This window comes from Gadus macrocephalus, chromosome 3 (genome assembly GCF_031168955.1).
Source record: "Gadus macrocephalus chromosome 3, ASM3116895v1".
Lineage (NCBI taxonomy): Eukaryota > Metazoa > Chordata > Actinopteri > Gadiformes > Gadidae > Gadus > Gadus macrocephalus.
Genome location: NC_082384.1, coordinates 24,082,208 through 24,094,487, shown reverse-complemented (window position 1 = coordinate 24,094,487; position 12,280 = coordinate 24,082,208). Strand labels below are relative to the sequence as shown.

General features: G+C 51.1%; 1 protein-coding gene across 1 annotated transcript in view; it reads right to left on the bottom strand.

The window, feature by feature from the left end:
* Positions 1–283: 283 nt before the first annotated feature.
* Positions 284–12,280, bottom strand: part of LOC132454193 (FERM and PDZ domain-containing protein 1) — a 51,492-nt gene continuing 39,495 nt past the window's right edge. The window contains exons 13-17 of the mRNA XM_060047413.1: positions 11,725–11,907; positions 8,963–9,107; positions 7,556–8,634; positions 7,096–7,480; positions 284–6,095 (exon numbers count right to left, since the gene is read on the bottom strand). Coding sequence (XP_059903396.1) covers positions 2,491–6,095; positions 7,096–7,480; positions 7,556–8,634; positions 8,963–9,107; positions 11,725–11,907 — 5,397 coding nt within the window. The 3' untranslated portion in view covers positions 284–2,490. The remainder of the gene's footprint in view (positions 6,096–7,095; positions 7,481–7,555; positions 8,635–8,962; positions 9,108–11,724; positions 11,908–12,280) is intronic.

The window sequence follows — 12,280 nt, the reverse complement described above, 5'->3', positions numbered from 1 at the left end:
AAGTTGGGTAATAACGCTTTTATACTTGGCTTCCACATACGTGACTAATACGGAATACGTATAGAATAGAATAGAATAGAATAGAATAGAATAGAATAGAATAGAATAGAAACTTGAATTGAACATGATATGGATTTCATTAAAAACTATTTATAAACATGACAATTCCTTGAGCTGTATGCCCTAGTATTGTTTTTACTGTCTTCATTTAATATATTTATCTCCCATCTGTCCAGATCCCTTTTTGAGTTGTTTTGAGAAAAAAAAATGAAATCAAGAATCCTTAAAAAAGAAAATGGTTTAATGGTGGGAGATGAGCATTACAAAGCAGGAGCCGGTTTCTCATCATCCAGTCATTCACAGATCAAATCCCTGAAAGAACAATACACTAATGCATCTTATGGCTTGTTAATTACGACATGCTTTGTAACAGCAGACTTTACAACCTGTCTTGGGATGGGAGGGGGGTCTATGCAGTTCTTTGTGAAGAATGACACCAATAAGTAATTGTGTTAGGTTGTCAAACTTGAATAAAGGTCAAACTTGAAATTAGTGTTGTTGTCTATCACAGTTGCAATAAAGGGTATAATTAAGTAAAACGTTCTTTGCAATATTACATGTTTCTAGCCACTGTAAAATAGATCAATAATTGGAGTCTACTGTCTTCAGTGTGCATGCAGGTCCGATGCGTGCCAGTTCTTTTTCCTTCGCAGCAGGAAACATTCCAAGTGAAAACACTGCAGAGCTACAGCTTACTCACTATCATAAGCTCAAGGAATTTTTGCAGCAGAGTGTGAAAAATATATTTATGGTTTTAAGGTTAGCGAGCATCGGTGATCCACCAATGACTGCCCCTGTAATGGTTGGCAGGCATTCGGTTGGATCCGCACTCTTCGTTCTTCGCTGTGTTGTACTCCAAACCATACGGCTTATGCACATAAAACTGTAGCATTAGTTACTAGTTGCCCCCTTTGTACTGACTGGAAAGAAGCTCAGGTAATCAGTCGATGTATTGCATATAGTAATTATAACACTCATAATAATAGTAATGCTAAAACTATTAGAGTAGGATCCCAATACCCTTTTCCACACTTGACTTGAATTTGTCTTGCATTTTGATTATTGGTCGTATTATTTATTAATGGGTCAGTAATATTACAATGCATGTTAAGTAAAAAGTAAATACAAAATAAAAAGACACCCAGCAGCGTTGGACTTTGCATAAACCGTGAAAAAACATCCCAACAAGTGAAAAGCTAGCAGACATGTTAACAGCCGTTCAAGATGATATTCACACAAGTTCAGGATCATGTCAACGTAAGAACTGCAATTCAATCCAACCTAACCACTTTCAAAATTAATATAAGGTGTTCGGAACCGCCACCTTTGTTCTTGGATTTCGACAACAGTTTTAAGAAGTCATCGTACCAAGTAACTTGGTATGTGTCTTTGACTCTTACATCATTTATTTTTACCATGTCATTCCCTGTTGTAACAAAAAATATTAATGTGTAGCTTTCTTGAAGATATGCCATTTTCGACACTCATTCCCCCAGTGTTTGGTATTATACACAATAAGTAACATGGGGATAAATCATTTATGATTGTTTGTATGTGAAAGATGAAGACAACAGTAGATCGTTTGAAATCCAAATCGAAACCAGAAAACATAGACATCATCACTGTGAATCATGATTTATCCAAGGCAGACTTTGTGGGAGTGTGCATGTATGTTTGTGTGTGTGTGTGTGTGTGTGTGTGTGTGTGTGTGTGTGTGTGTGTGTGTGTGTGTGTGTGTGTGTGTGTGTGTGTGTGTGTGTGTGTGTGTGTGTCTGGGTGTGTAAAGGCCTCTCTAATTCCATACCTCTTCAGTCTAATACTGTGCTTGTAAACAATACCATTCATTTACCATCCACTACATTCCTCTCTTGCATATGCGCACAATGCTGTGTCTTTATAAAGATCAAGCCTATAATATCTCAGAAACAATATGTAAATACATACAACCGGAATCAGAACACAGAATACATTCAAGTACATCACACCCTCCACATTGACCCGCAGAGAGGTTTGCGTTAACTCTTCACGAGGTGGCCCTCTCGCTGCTTGTGACAATGTCCTTTCAGTCCACGGTCCAGTGATCGGCTGATATGGTAGTTGTAACTTTGTGCTACGGAAGGTGCACACAGCATACACAAGGGTATCCACATGCATCTCATTGGTCCTGCCCCGAGTCAACGTGAACCTCACTAAGGGGGCCTACGAGGTCCGTGTGTTGATCACAATCAACTTAATAAACCGGCCCACGGGAGTTCTTACAAGGGAGTAAGTTGAGGTTATTTCATATCAGTGTCCCCTCCGGTCCCTGGTCGGCCGGTCCTACTCTGCCCCCTCAACAGAAGCAGCTCACTGGCTGCCCTGTGAACGAGCGAGGCAGCGGGCAGAGCTTTTTTATCGACTGAGGATGACAGTTGAGCCTCTCCAGCCGCCTCAAAGCGCCGTCAGTGTGCGGAACAGCTGGGTGAGGCAGAAGACCGAGGCAGTGAGTGCCGTGCATTGTTTCGCCAGAAGCTTGGCACTTAGATCCTGGCAGCTCCTCTTGCTGCAGGCGCGTTCCGCCGCCAGACAGAAGTCCCGGAAGGACCTCGCCACGTCGGCCAGCCCCGCCACCGCCTCGCCGTTCCTCCGGTCGCACCGGTCGCAGCCCGAGAACCAGAGGCAGGCGCCCGCCAGCTCCACCAGGTGCCTGAAGCTGTCGGCCAGGGCGACCAGTGTCTCCTCGGGGTTCTGCCCCAGGGCTGCAGCTTTCTGGCAGCCCGTCATCAGTCGGCGCGCCTCCGTGTGCAGCACGTGCTTGTTCTCCGTGAAGTGCGCCGGGCAGGTCTCCCGGGCGTGGCGCCCCCCGTGACCGCCTTGACCGCCCTGACCGCCGCCGCCTTCAAGGATGGCGATGAGCTGGTCCACGTCGCTCCGTAGCGGCTGGAAGCCCGCGGGGTTGGCTGGGTAACAGTGCTGGCGGATGGAGCTGATGGTCTCCTTGTGCGATTGGGACGAGACGCTGTCCTGGGAGTCGGACAGAGGCGAGAGGAGCGGGCTGAGCTCCGACGTGGCCGAGGAGAAGACGATGGAGGAGCGCGGGAAGGACGGAGAGAGCGTGGACGCCGAGAAGGACGGAGGGGACTTGGATAGAAAAGAGGAGACGGGCCCGGTGGCGGTGATGAGAGGAAGCCCCACCTCGGAGGTAGACCCCGCCCTGCTGCTGCCCTGCGAGCGGCAGGAGAACTCGTAGACGGTGAGCTCGTCGTCGAAGTTGTCGCCGCTGCTGAAGCAGTTGGTGTAGACCGCCGTGCAGCCGCACGCCTCCAGTGGCGTCTGCAGCCCCTCCACGGCCGACTCGCAGCCCGAGGAGAGCACTGAGCTGCAGCTGTAATCGGGTTTCGTGGCGGGGACGGACACTGACGCCTTTGTCTGGGATTGGGCGGAACACGTAGTAAACATCTCACAACCTGAGGAATGGGATTTGGGTGCGCCGGTTGCCTCTGCTGCAGGGCGGCAGAGGCCCGTCAGAGGCCGGTCGGTACTGGTCCTTACTTTCTCTGTGGGGCTGTAGAAAGAGAGGCCGGGCCCGTTGTGCGTCTGGGTCGTGACCACCATTGGATGCGGTGTGGCAGATGACTGTTGACTGTTCATTATGAAACCTGGAATGTTTGATGCACTTTTCATTGAGGATTCTGGAGCCTCTTTCACGGGGCCGGGCGTACGTGCCTCTGTGTCAGAGGGAACGGCCAGGGAGGTGGGAGGCTTGACGATGGGACCCGGTGTATCGCTGCAAGGCTCACATGACACGTGGCGCGTGGTTCTTGGCTCGCTTTGAACAGGGCTGGCAGAGTTTGCGTCGGACACCGCGACGCTCTCCGCCGTTTCCCTCTCGTTGGAGGCCGTGGGACAGGTCGTCCCAGGAACCAAGGGAGATCCTAGCTCCCCGTCTACCTCTGTCTCCACCTCGGACCCAGTCAGGGTAACGTCGGAGTCGTCGGATTCGATGGATCCCCTCCTAGGTGATGTCCCAAAGTCCATTGCTTGTGTGACGTTATCGACATCCGTAATTTGTATGGCGACCTCGCTCCTGTCCTGGCTGTTGTTAGAGACCACCTTACAGGGGCTTGGGGATGCACTGTCCGACCCAGTGTGGGGTAAGGTCTCCTGGGAGCGAGATAGGTAAAGGGGCAGCATCTGAATCTTCTCCCTAAGCGTGGAGGCGGACAGGCGGCCCATGATACTGGGAGAGCACGTCTGGAAGAGGAAATGGGTGGGAGATGGGGGCTCTTTGGATAGATGGTGGACTGTTGTCGTGTTAGCTTGCGCTAAACCGTCACAAGGGGCATCAAAGCTGTGCTTAATCGCAGCTTCACTGGCCATACCTAAGCTAACCTTGGAGGCAGACTCTGCGTCTGGCATGGTGGAACCAATCCTGACTGTATCTGTGTCATGATTCGAGCCGGAGGCCTTGTCTCTTGTAGTCTCATGATGAATCGTTCCACCAGTGGTTAACAGAGGGGACAACGCAGCCGTTGCAACCCCGAGCTTAGCCGTGATAGAATTGATCGTGTTTTCGTATTCAGAGGAGGTAATCGGTGTGAGAGGGTTTGAACTGGAGTGGCCTTTGGTTTGGGAGTCTGGTGACGGAAGACTAGAGGCTACTGCAGCTTTCGTAGCAGCGTCATGATCAACATTGTGATTGTTTTGAGAATTCTCACGAGTATAACACAAACTCAAAGGGACACTATTGTCATCGTCATCCTCCTCAACATCATCCTCCTCACCATCGTCATTATCATCGTCATCTTCCTCATCCTCAACAACAAACACGTTGTCAGATTCGACTACGTCAACGACATCATCGCTAGTTGTGTCAGAGTTCGAAATACTGCTTGTTCCATCGTTTTTAGTCACGGTATTGACCATAACATATTGTTCTCTGTTAAGGAATTTGAGTTTGGGTAATTCTGAAACGTACACTTGCGTATCATTCAAGCCCACTTGTTGTGAAGATGAGAGCTGGGGATTCTGGGAGGGATTATCAACAACCGGTAGTGGTGGCGTGAAGCAATTTGGTGGAAGGGGTTGTGCAAAGCTTGGAGGAGGTGGCAACTGTGTGAGAAAATCATCGGCAAAAACGTTGTCTGATTGACTCGAGTCCTCTTCTTTCAGGGTCTCGGCACCACTGACCGACTCCCTCACTATTCCCCACTCCTTCTCGTACCACTCGTCTCCTACTTCCTCACACTTACACGACTCCTCGATGATCTCGGACAACTGGCGATAATGGATGAACACTGGTCCATTTTGCGGCGTTTTCATGAGTTCTTCTTCTTCTCCATCTTCCTCTCTCTCGACTTTCCTTTCTGCCTCCTCCTCAACCTTGCCCTCCTCCTCCTCCTCCTCCCCTTCCTCCTTCCCGTCCCCGATTCGGTCGGCACTCTCCTTCCCGTCCGGCTCCACCCGGCAACGGACCACCGTGATGGAGGGAGGAGACGTCTTCACGAGGTCCGTCACTGATTTGGACTCCATGGCGTCGGGCTCCATCTCCATCTCCTGCTTCTTCCTCCTGGAGGCCGTGAGGAGCTCTCTGTCCGAATCCGGAGAACCGGAGCCCCTGGGGGAGCCGGGTCCGTGGGCACGGGACTTGGAAGGGATGGGCTTGGATTCGAGGAGTGCCGGTTCTCCTTCGGCGTGGGTCATGGACGCGACGGTAGGACAGATGTTCTGGGTTTGTTCGGGAGCCTCCGGATCCCCGCTAAGACGTGGAGTGTCGCCGTCCTGTGAAGGGAGGCCTCTTTGAGTCCTGTTTGAGTCAAGGTTGGGGTTTGAGTCTGCGTCTGGTTCTGGGAAGGTGACCCTGGAGGTGAAGGTGGTCTCCATGAAGGACCTGCGCTTCCGCGACCGCCTCCTAAGCTGAACCAAGGTTTCTACTCCACCTCCGTCTTCCGCTACCATCCCCATCCCGGCCCGTCTCTGTCCTCCTTCTATCTCGTCTACTATCGCTCTGATGTCACTAAGGCTCAGAGTGCGGACCAAGTTTGGTTTCATCTCTGCTAAAAGGGAAATGAGAGAAGAAAATTGAAGTCATTAATCATTCGTTTTCACTCTTGTTGGGTTTAAGTATGTTGATGAAAACATGAAAGTCTACCGTAAAAAACGTTCTACATAACCATACCACCATTTCACCCACCTGCAATGTACAACAATGTATTTCAATTGATCGGGGCTGTTAAGTTATTGCTTTGGAAATCTTTGGGGGTCCTATCGCCAAATATTGTCATATAACGGAAAGTGACTGATCCCAACGTTTAGTGGTTTAGTGGTATGGTTGATATGGTGTTAAACACAAATGAACAAGGCTAACTAACCTGCTGACAGCCACTACATGCTACTCTTTCTACCTTATGGTTAAAATGTTTGCGGTCCATGTTGGCAGGTCATGTAAAAGGCAGCAAGTCATTGATAATGTCACATCATACAGCCATGTTAAAGACATGTCAACATTACACAGTTGTTTTATGTATTTATATCTATTATATTTGAGCCACTGCCTATGGTCTACATTATAAATATGTATAGAAATCTGTGCTTTCAATACTCGGGAGCTCAACAAAACACACTACAGGCAAAACGATATCAATTAATAACCATAGCCAAATAGGAACTCTCCCCGGGTGAGTCCGTAGTTCCAACAGTTCAGTTTAAATGACAGTGGCGCGTGAATACAAATAAAAACCTAATTTTGTTTCCTCCAAAGCATGTTTCCATCAATGGCTATTGCTACTGCTGTTAAAAAACATTTGCTCCCATCCGACGTTCCCTTTCCTGTCCCTAGTATCCCGAATATCCACCCATTCCCAAGCAGATGGGGGCACTGACCACAAGGATCAATCAAAACAGTATTCAAAAGGGAATGTAAACTAAGAAGCAAATATATCATAATTCAATCAAATCAATCAATATCATGAAGTTAATAATTCCAATTAGTATGAAACTAGATCCTAGAACTGGATTGAAGAGCGTTTTGGGAACGACCGAATGGAAGCGGATTACCTCCGAGAACGCCTCCCGCGCTGGGCTCCTCCGGCGAGGAGAAGCGGTCCCAGGCGTCGAAGAACTCCTCCTCCGAGCTGCTGTCTCCGAACCCGGGTGGCGGCTGGAGGATGTGCACCGGCTCCGTCTCCTCCGGCCCCCCCTCCCCGCCGCTCCCCCCCTTCTTGGCGTCCCGCTCCCCGTCCGACCCGGGGCCGGGGCCGGGGCGCGGCGGGCTGAGCGCGCTGTCGGGCGTCACGCTGGAGCACAGCTTGTAGTAGCAGCGCGCGTCGCTCTGGTTGAAGTTGAACACGTAGTCCACGCCCGACGCCGTGGAGACGGGCGCCGGGGACGGCGTCCGGGTCGGGGCCACGCCCACCTCCTCCCCTCCCTCCTCCCCTCCTCCCTCCCCCCCTCCCTCCTCCCCTCCTCCCTCCCCCCCTCCCTCCTCTCCTCCTCCCTCCTCCTCCCCTCCTCCGGCGGCGCCGCCCCCCTCGGAGGCGCGCATCAGCGGCTCGCTCAGCTCCAGGAACCTCCTCCGGCGCCGCTCCAGCTCCTCCTCTTCGTCCTCCTCGTCCTCCTCGCTGGCCTCGGGGGGGCTGGGCAGGTCGTCGGCGTGGCGGGACAGCTCGGCGAAGCTCATCAGGTTGTCCTGGCGACAGGGGTTGATGATGATCAGAGGCTGCGGCTCCGTGCCGCCCGGGCAACCGTCGCCGGGCGGGGAGGAGGAGGGCGAGGAGAGGTTGGGGTCGGCGCCGTCGCCGGACCTCCTGCCCCCCCCCGTCGCCGTCTCCTCGTCTCGGCCGGGGGGGCCGGGGGCGAGGCTGACGAGGGAGTGGGAGTGAGCCGGGGGCGGGGCCAGGAGGTGGGGGTGGGGCAGCGTGTGTTTGTAGGGGCGGAGCCTCTGCGACGGCCGCGGGGAGAAGGAGGTGCCCTGGAGGTGGAGCAGGCCGGAGGGCGGCCGGACGAAGGAGGAGGAGGAACAGGAAACGAGGTCGTCCTCCTCCAACGCGTCCAGGGAGTCGCTGGACGGGCTGGTGAGGAAGCGGGAGTCCGTCCGGCACGAGTCGGACGCCTCCGAGAAGGTCTCGTCCGCGCCCCAGAAGTCGTCCCCGCCCGCCGCCGCCTCCTTCCCCTCCTGCTCCGGCCCCCGGTCCCGGACCCTCGCCGCCCCGTCCCCCCCCTCCTCCGCGTCGGCCTTCGTTATCGCGATCTGTACTGGCCCCGCCTCCGTCCCCGCCCCCTTCGACTCCCCGTCGTCGGCTGTCGGTTCCTCCTCCACCTCCTGGTTCTCCGCCCGGAGGTCACATGACGTGGGGTCACATGACCGGAGCTTCTCGGCGTCCTGTTTCTCCCTCCGGCTCCTCCAGGGTTTCTCCGCCTTGGCCTTGGCCCCCGGGGGCCGCGGCCGCTCCCGCTCCTTCCTCTTGGGCCGCTCGGGGTCCGAGGAGGACCGGATGCGGGGGCGGGGCTTGTTGTCGTGGGAGACCAGGTGGATCAAGGGGTCGGCGTCCATGTCCGAGGAGGAGTCCGAGTCGCTCGCTCGCCGGGACACGTAGCCTACACACACACACACACACACACACACACACACACACACACACGTATGCATGCATGCATACACAGACACAAACGCATGCACACACACACGCACACACACACAAACGCACACACGCACACATACATGCACGCACACACACACACAAAGATACAAATAAATGAAATGTCGGAACAAAAATAGCACGAACATTGTCAGTAATGTTCAGTGATTTCTCGTCTGTTAGCATCAGTAGTAGTGTAGACGCCCTCGTTGGGATGTGGAAATCGAACATGAATTTGATGCACTACACCCCTGTATCCTCGCGGTGTATTCATATTCCTTCCCCACCTTCCTCCGCTGACACTCGGTGCTTCTTGGGTTTCTCCGGCCAGGGGAAGACTTGGATGTCGGGGTTGGCGAACACCTTGCAGTAGCCGGCGATGAGACAGGACATGTCCTTGGCTGCCACGGACTCCAGTAACAGCGTGATGGGCTTCATGGGAGTGATCGGAGCGGAAGGGAGGAGAGAGCCATTCAAGAGGGAAACGGTAAAGCAAGAAGGGAGAGGAGACAGGAGTCAGGTGGAGAAGAGGGTAGGAGTGGAGCAGGGAGCGAAGGAGACAAGAGGAAGAAAGAGAAGAAAAGCAAGGCGATATTACATTCAGTAAAATAAAACCCTTATTCCCAATAGTTTGTTCCAACCTGAAATTGCCAGTGAACCCAGTGTTTTAGCAGAATTTCGAAAACATTATGAGAGTTTTGAGAGTTTTAGGGCTAGGGTTTTAAGTGTTATCCCCATGGTTACGACCCACACCAACTTTGTCATACTATTTCAGTGACGTCGTTGCGTATGAGCCTTTTCAATGAGCGATGTTGAATAAGAAATGCGGCACACACCGTAGTGTGTGCCGCTATCAATGTCCAGGACGCCTTAACTTAACCCTCACTTGGAACGAGGACATTAATAAAAATAGCTGCTAAGATAGATCCTCGCCATCCACCCACACCTTACCGTTATACTATATGCATCCGGGAAGCTTCATCCTCACTTTGACGAGGACATTAAATAAACCACTGCTCAGATAGAGCCACACCCCCCACACACACACCCTAGCGCTAATCTTTAAAGGCACCCAGTGCAACTTTCGAGGCTTAAAAATAAACATTCCATTTCTAGTCTTTTTTACACGTAGTAAGTTTCAATAACTCCATACCATTACATACCGACATTTAAGCAGCAAAGATGAGACGTCGTTGTGTGGTGAGAACTGATAGAAAATCGATAACAACAACAATGCCGCCATTTTCTTTATTTTTTGTAACCTACAATAAATAAAGCAGGCTTCCAGTCAATGGAAAAATGGCTTCTCCCCACCGGCGATTGTTGTTGTTTACGATTTTCTATCAGTTCTCACCACACAACGACGTCTCATCTTTGCTCCTTGAATGTCGATATGTAATGGTATGGAGTTATTGAAACTTACTACGTGTAAAAAAGACTAGAAATTGAATGTTTATTTTTCATTGAATGTTTACATAAAGTTGCACTGGGTGCCTTTAAGTGCCTGAAAGCTAAACTTCCTCTATGACACTGCAGTCAACCGCTGCCAAGACAGAGAGCCACACGTCCACTCATACAGTAGCCGTTGCCCATTGGTCGTGAGTGCCTCGGAAGGGAGCGTATCCATGTTCCTCGGGTCCTATGTTCCCCGTGTGCTATGTTCCCCGCTTTGTATGTGACCGGGGAACATAGGACCCTGTCGCCAAATCTTTTTTTCGTAGGGTGGCAGTGCCGTGTTCTTTTGGAAAAAGTCTGCCGAGTCAGGATCGCTTTAACTCACTTTATTTAGCAAAGGTTTGGACTAGCATACATGAAGCAAAAGGAGGGGAATTGTACAAACACACGTGGAGATACACTTAGTAGGGCATTCAAAAGGATGCTTTACCTGGAGCGTTCTAACCCCCCGGGCTATGTGTTGGGACTTATCTACTGGGCAGGCGTGGACTCAGTTATGTGCTCTGATTGGCTAAGCATGGTGCTGAACTCCCGCGCCCCTGGATACCCGTATGTGTCTTTGTGCTGTCCCTTGCGGCTACGTGTTGGCATTGCAACTTTGTTTGTGGCTATGTGCGGGAATAACACTTGTTCTTGTGGCCTTGAGCGTCTGGGTCACTCGAACATCTTGACCGCTCGTATCTCTAGAATTGACACATGATGAATGGCCTCCTTTATGAGCTGGACGCCTCCCGAGGCTCCGGATCCCTCCTTAGCCTGATAAAGAAGACTCTTTAATTGGTAAGGGCATATGTGGCCTTGGTATGAATGTGTGAATTACGTTACAGTAGGGGCAAGTACCGCCTTTTTCGCCTCTGATTCGCCTGTGATGGGTTAGAATGTCTCTCCTCCGATTGGTTATGGTTAGGGTTAGGTTTAGGGTTAACCCTCGACCTAACCCTAACCATACCCCTAAACCCGGCGAACATAGGACCTGGGGAACATTGGGACGACCCCCCCTCGCGGAATACGCTCTGAGTGCAACGTTCACTTAGGGTTTCGGGGAGGTCCCCTTTGTTCCCTAAATTGGGGACTTATTTCAGTAACCGTGATAAAACTGCATAGACTACTATGTTGACGATCATAGAAGACATATGACCATGTTTAAGACAAAAACTAACTCGGTTTCGGGTTCAACGGCTCCTTAAAGCAGGTTGGAGGTTAATGTTAACCTTGGACCTCTTCGGTCCGTCAACAACGTTAACTGTGCTAGCAACAAAGCTAATATTGTGTTGCTAACATGTTGTGTTGTTAACATGTTGTGATTCTACCGTGTTTTTTTGCTAACGGGTTGTGTTGCTAATGTATTCAATTAATTACATTTCATTTGTATAGCCATCCCCGGTACAGTCTCAATGGGCTTACAGGCCACATATTTATGAAACTAATAATTTAAGAGAAAAAGTCTGTTATGTGGGGGTCTCCCTCCCTTGATGTACTTCAGGTAAAGCTGTGTTAATGGGTCTCTAAAGGGGGCTCCCCTACCTTGATGTCCGGCAGGTATAGCTGTGTTAGTGGGGATCTAAATGTGTCTTCCCTGTGGTTGGTCTCCTACCTTGATGTCCTGCAGGTAGATCTTGACCAGGCTGATGCGCTCGGACTCTGGCAGCAGCTCGATGCGGCTGATGCTGCTGAACTCGGTGAGCGTGGTCATGATGCTGAGCTTGTGGTTCACCACCTGGCTCACCCCGTAGCGCGCCCCCACCAGCAGGCTCACCGTGGACTCCCGGTCCTGGAGCTGATTCAGGGTTCAGGGGGATGGGAACAGGGCGATGGATGTTTTGGATTCAATCGGATGCCAATTCAGAACGCTTTACGTTCTTGAACGTCACTCGAACGATGTCGGCGAAAGAAAAACACAAAGTAATACTAGAACAGAAATAAATAAATAAATAAATAATAATAATCAAGGGCAACGGCAGGAGAATTAACCTAAAATGGATGTATTTTATTTGTGTATATATAAGTGAGCTACAGTGTATATAACATTGAGCCAAGAAGGGCTTTGGGCTTCTATGAGTGTTCCACGTCAGATGCAGCCCACGCTGGTAAATCCAGGAAATTGACCTAACCACTGCGTAAACAAGCTGAATCACACCTGCTCGTAAACT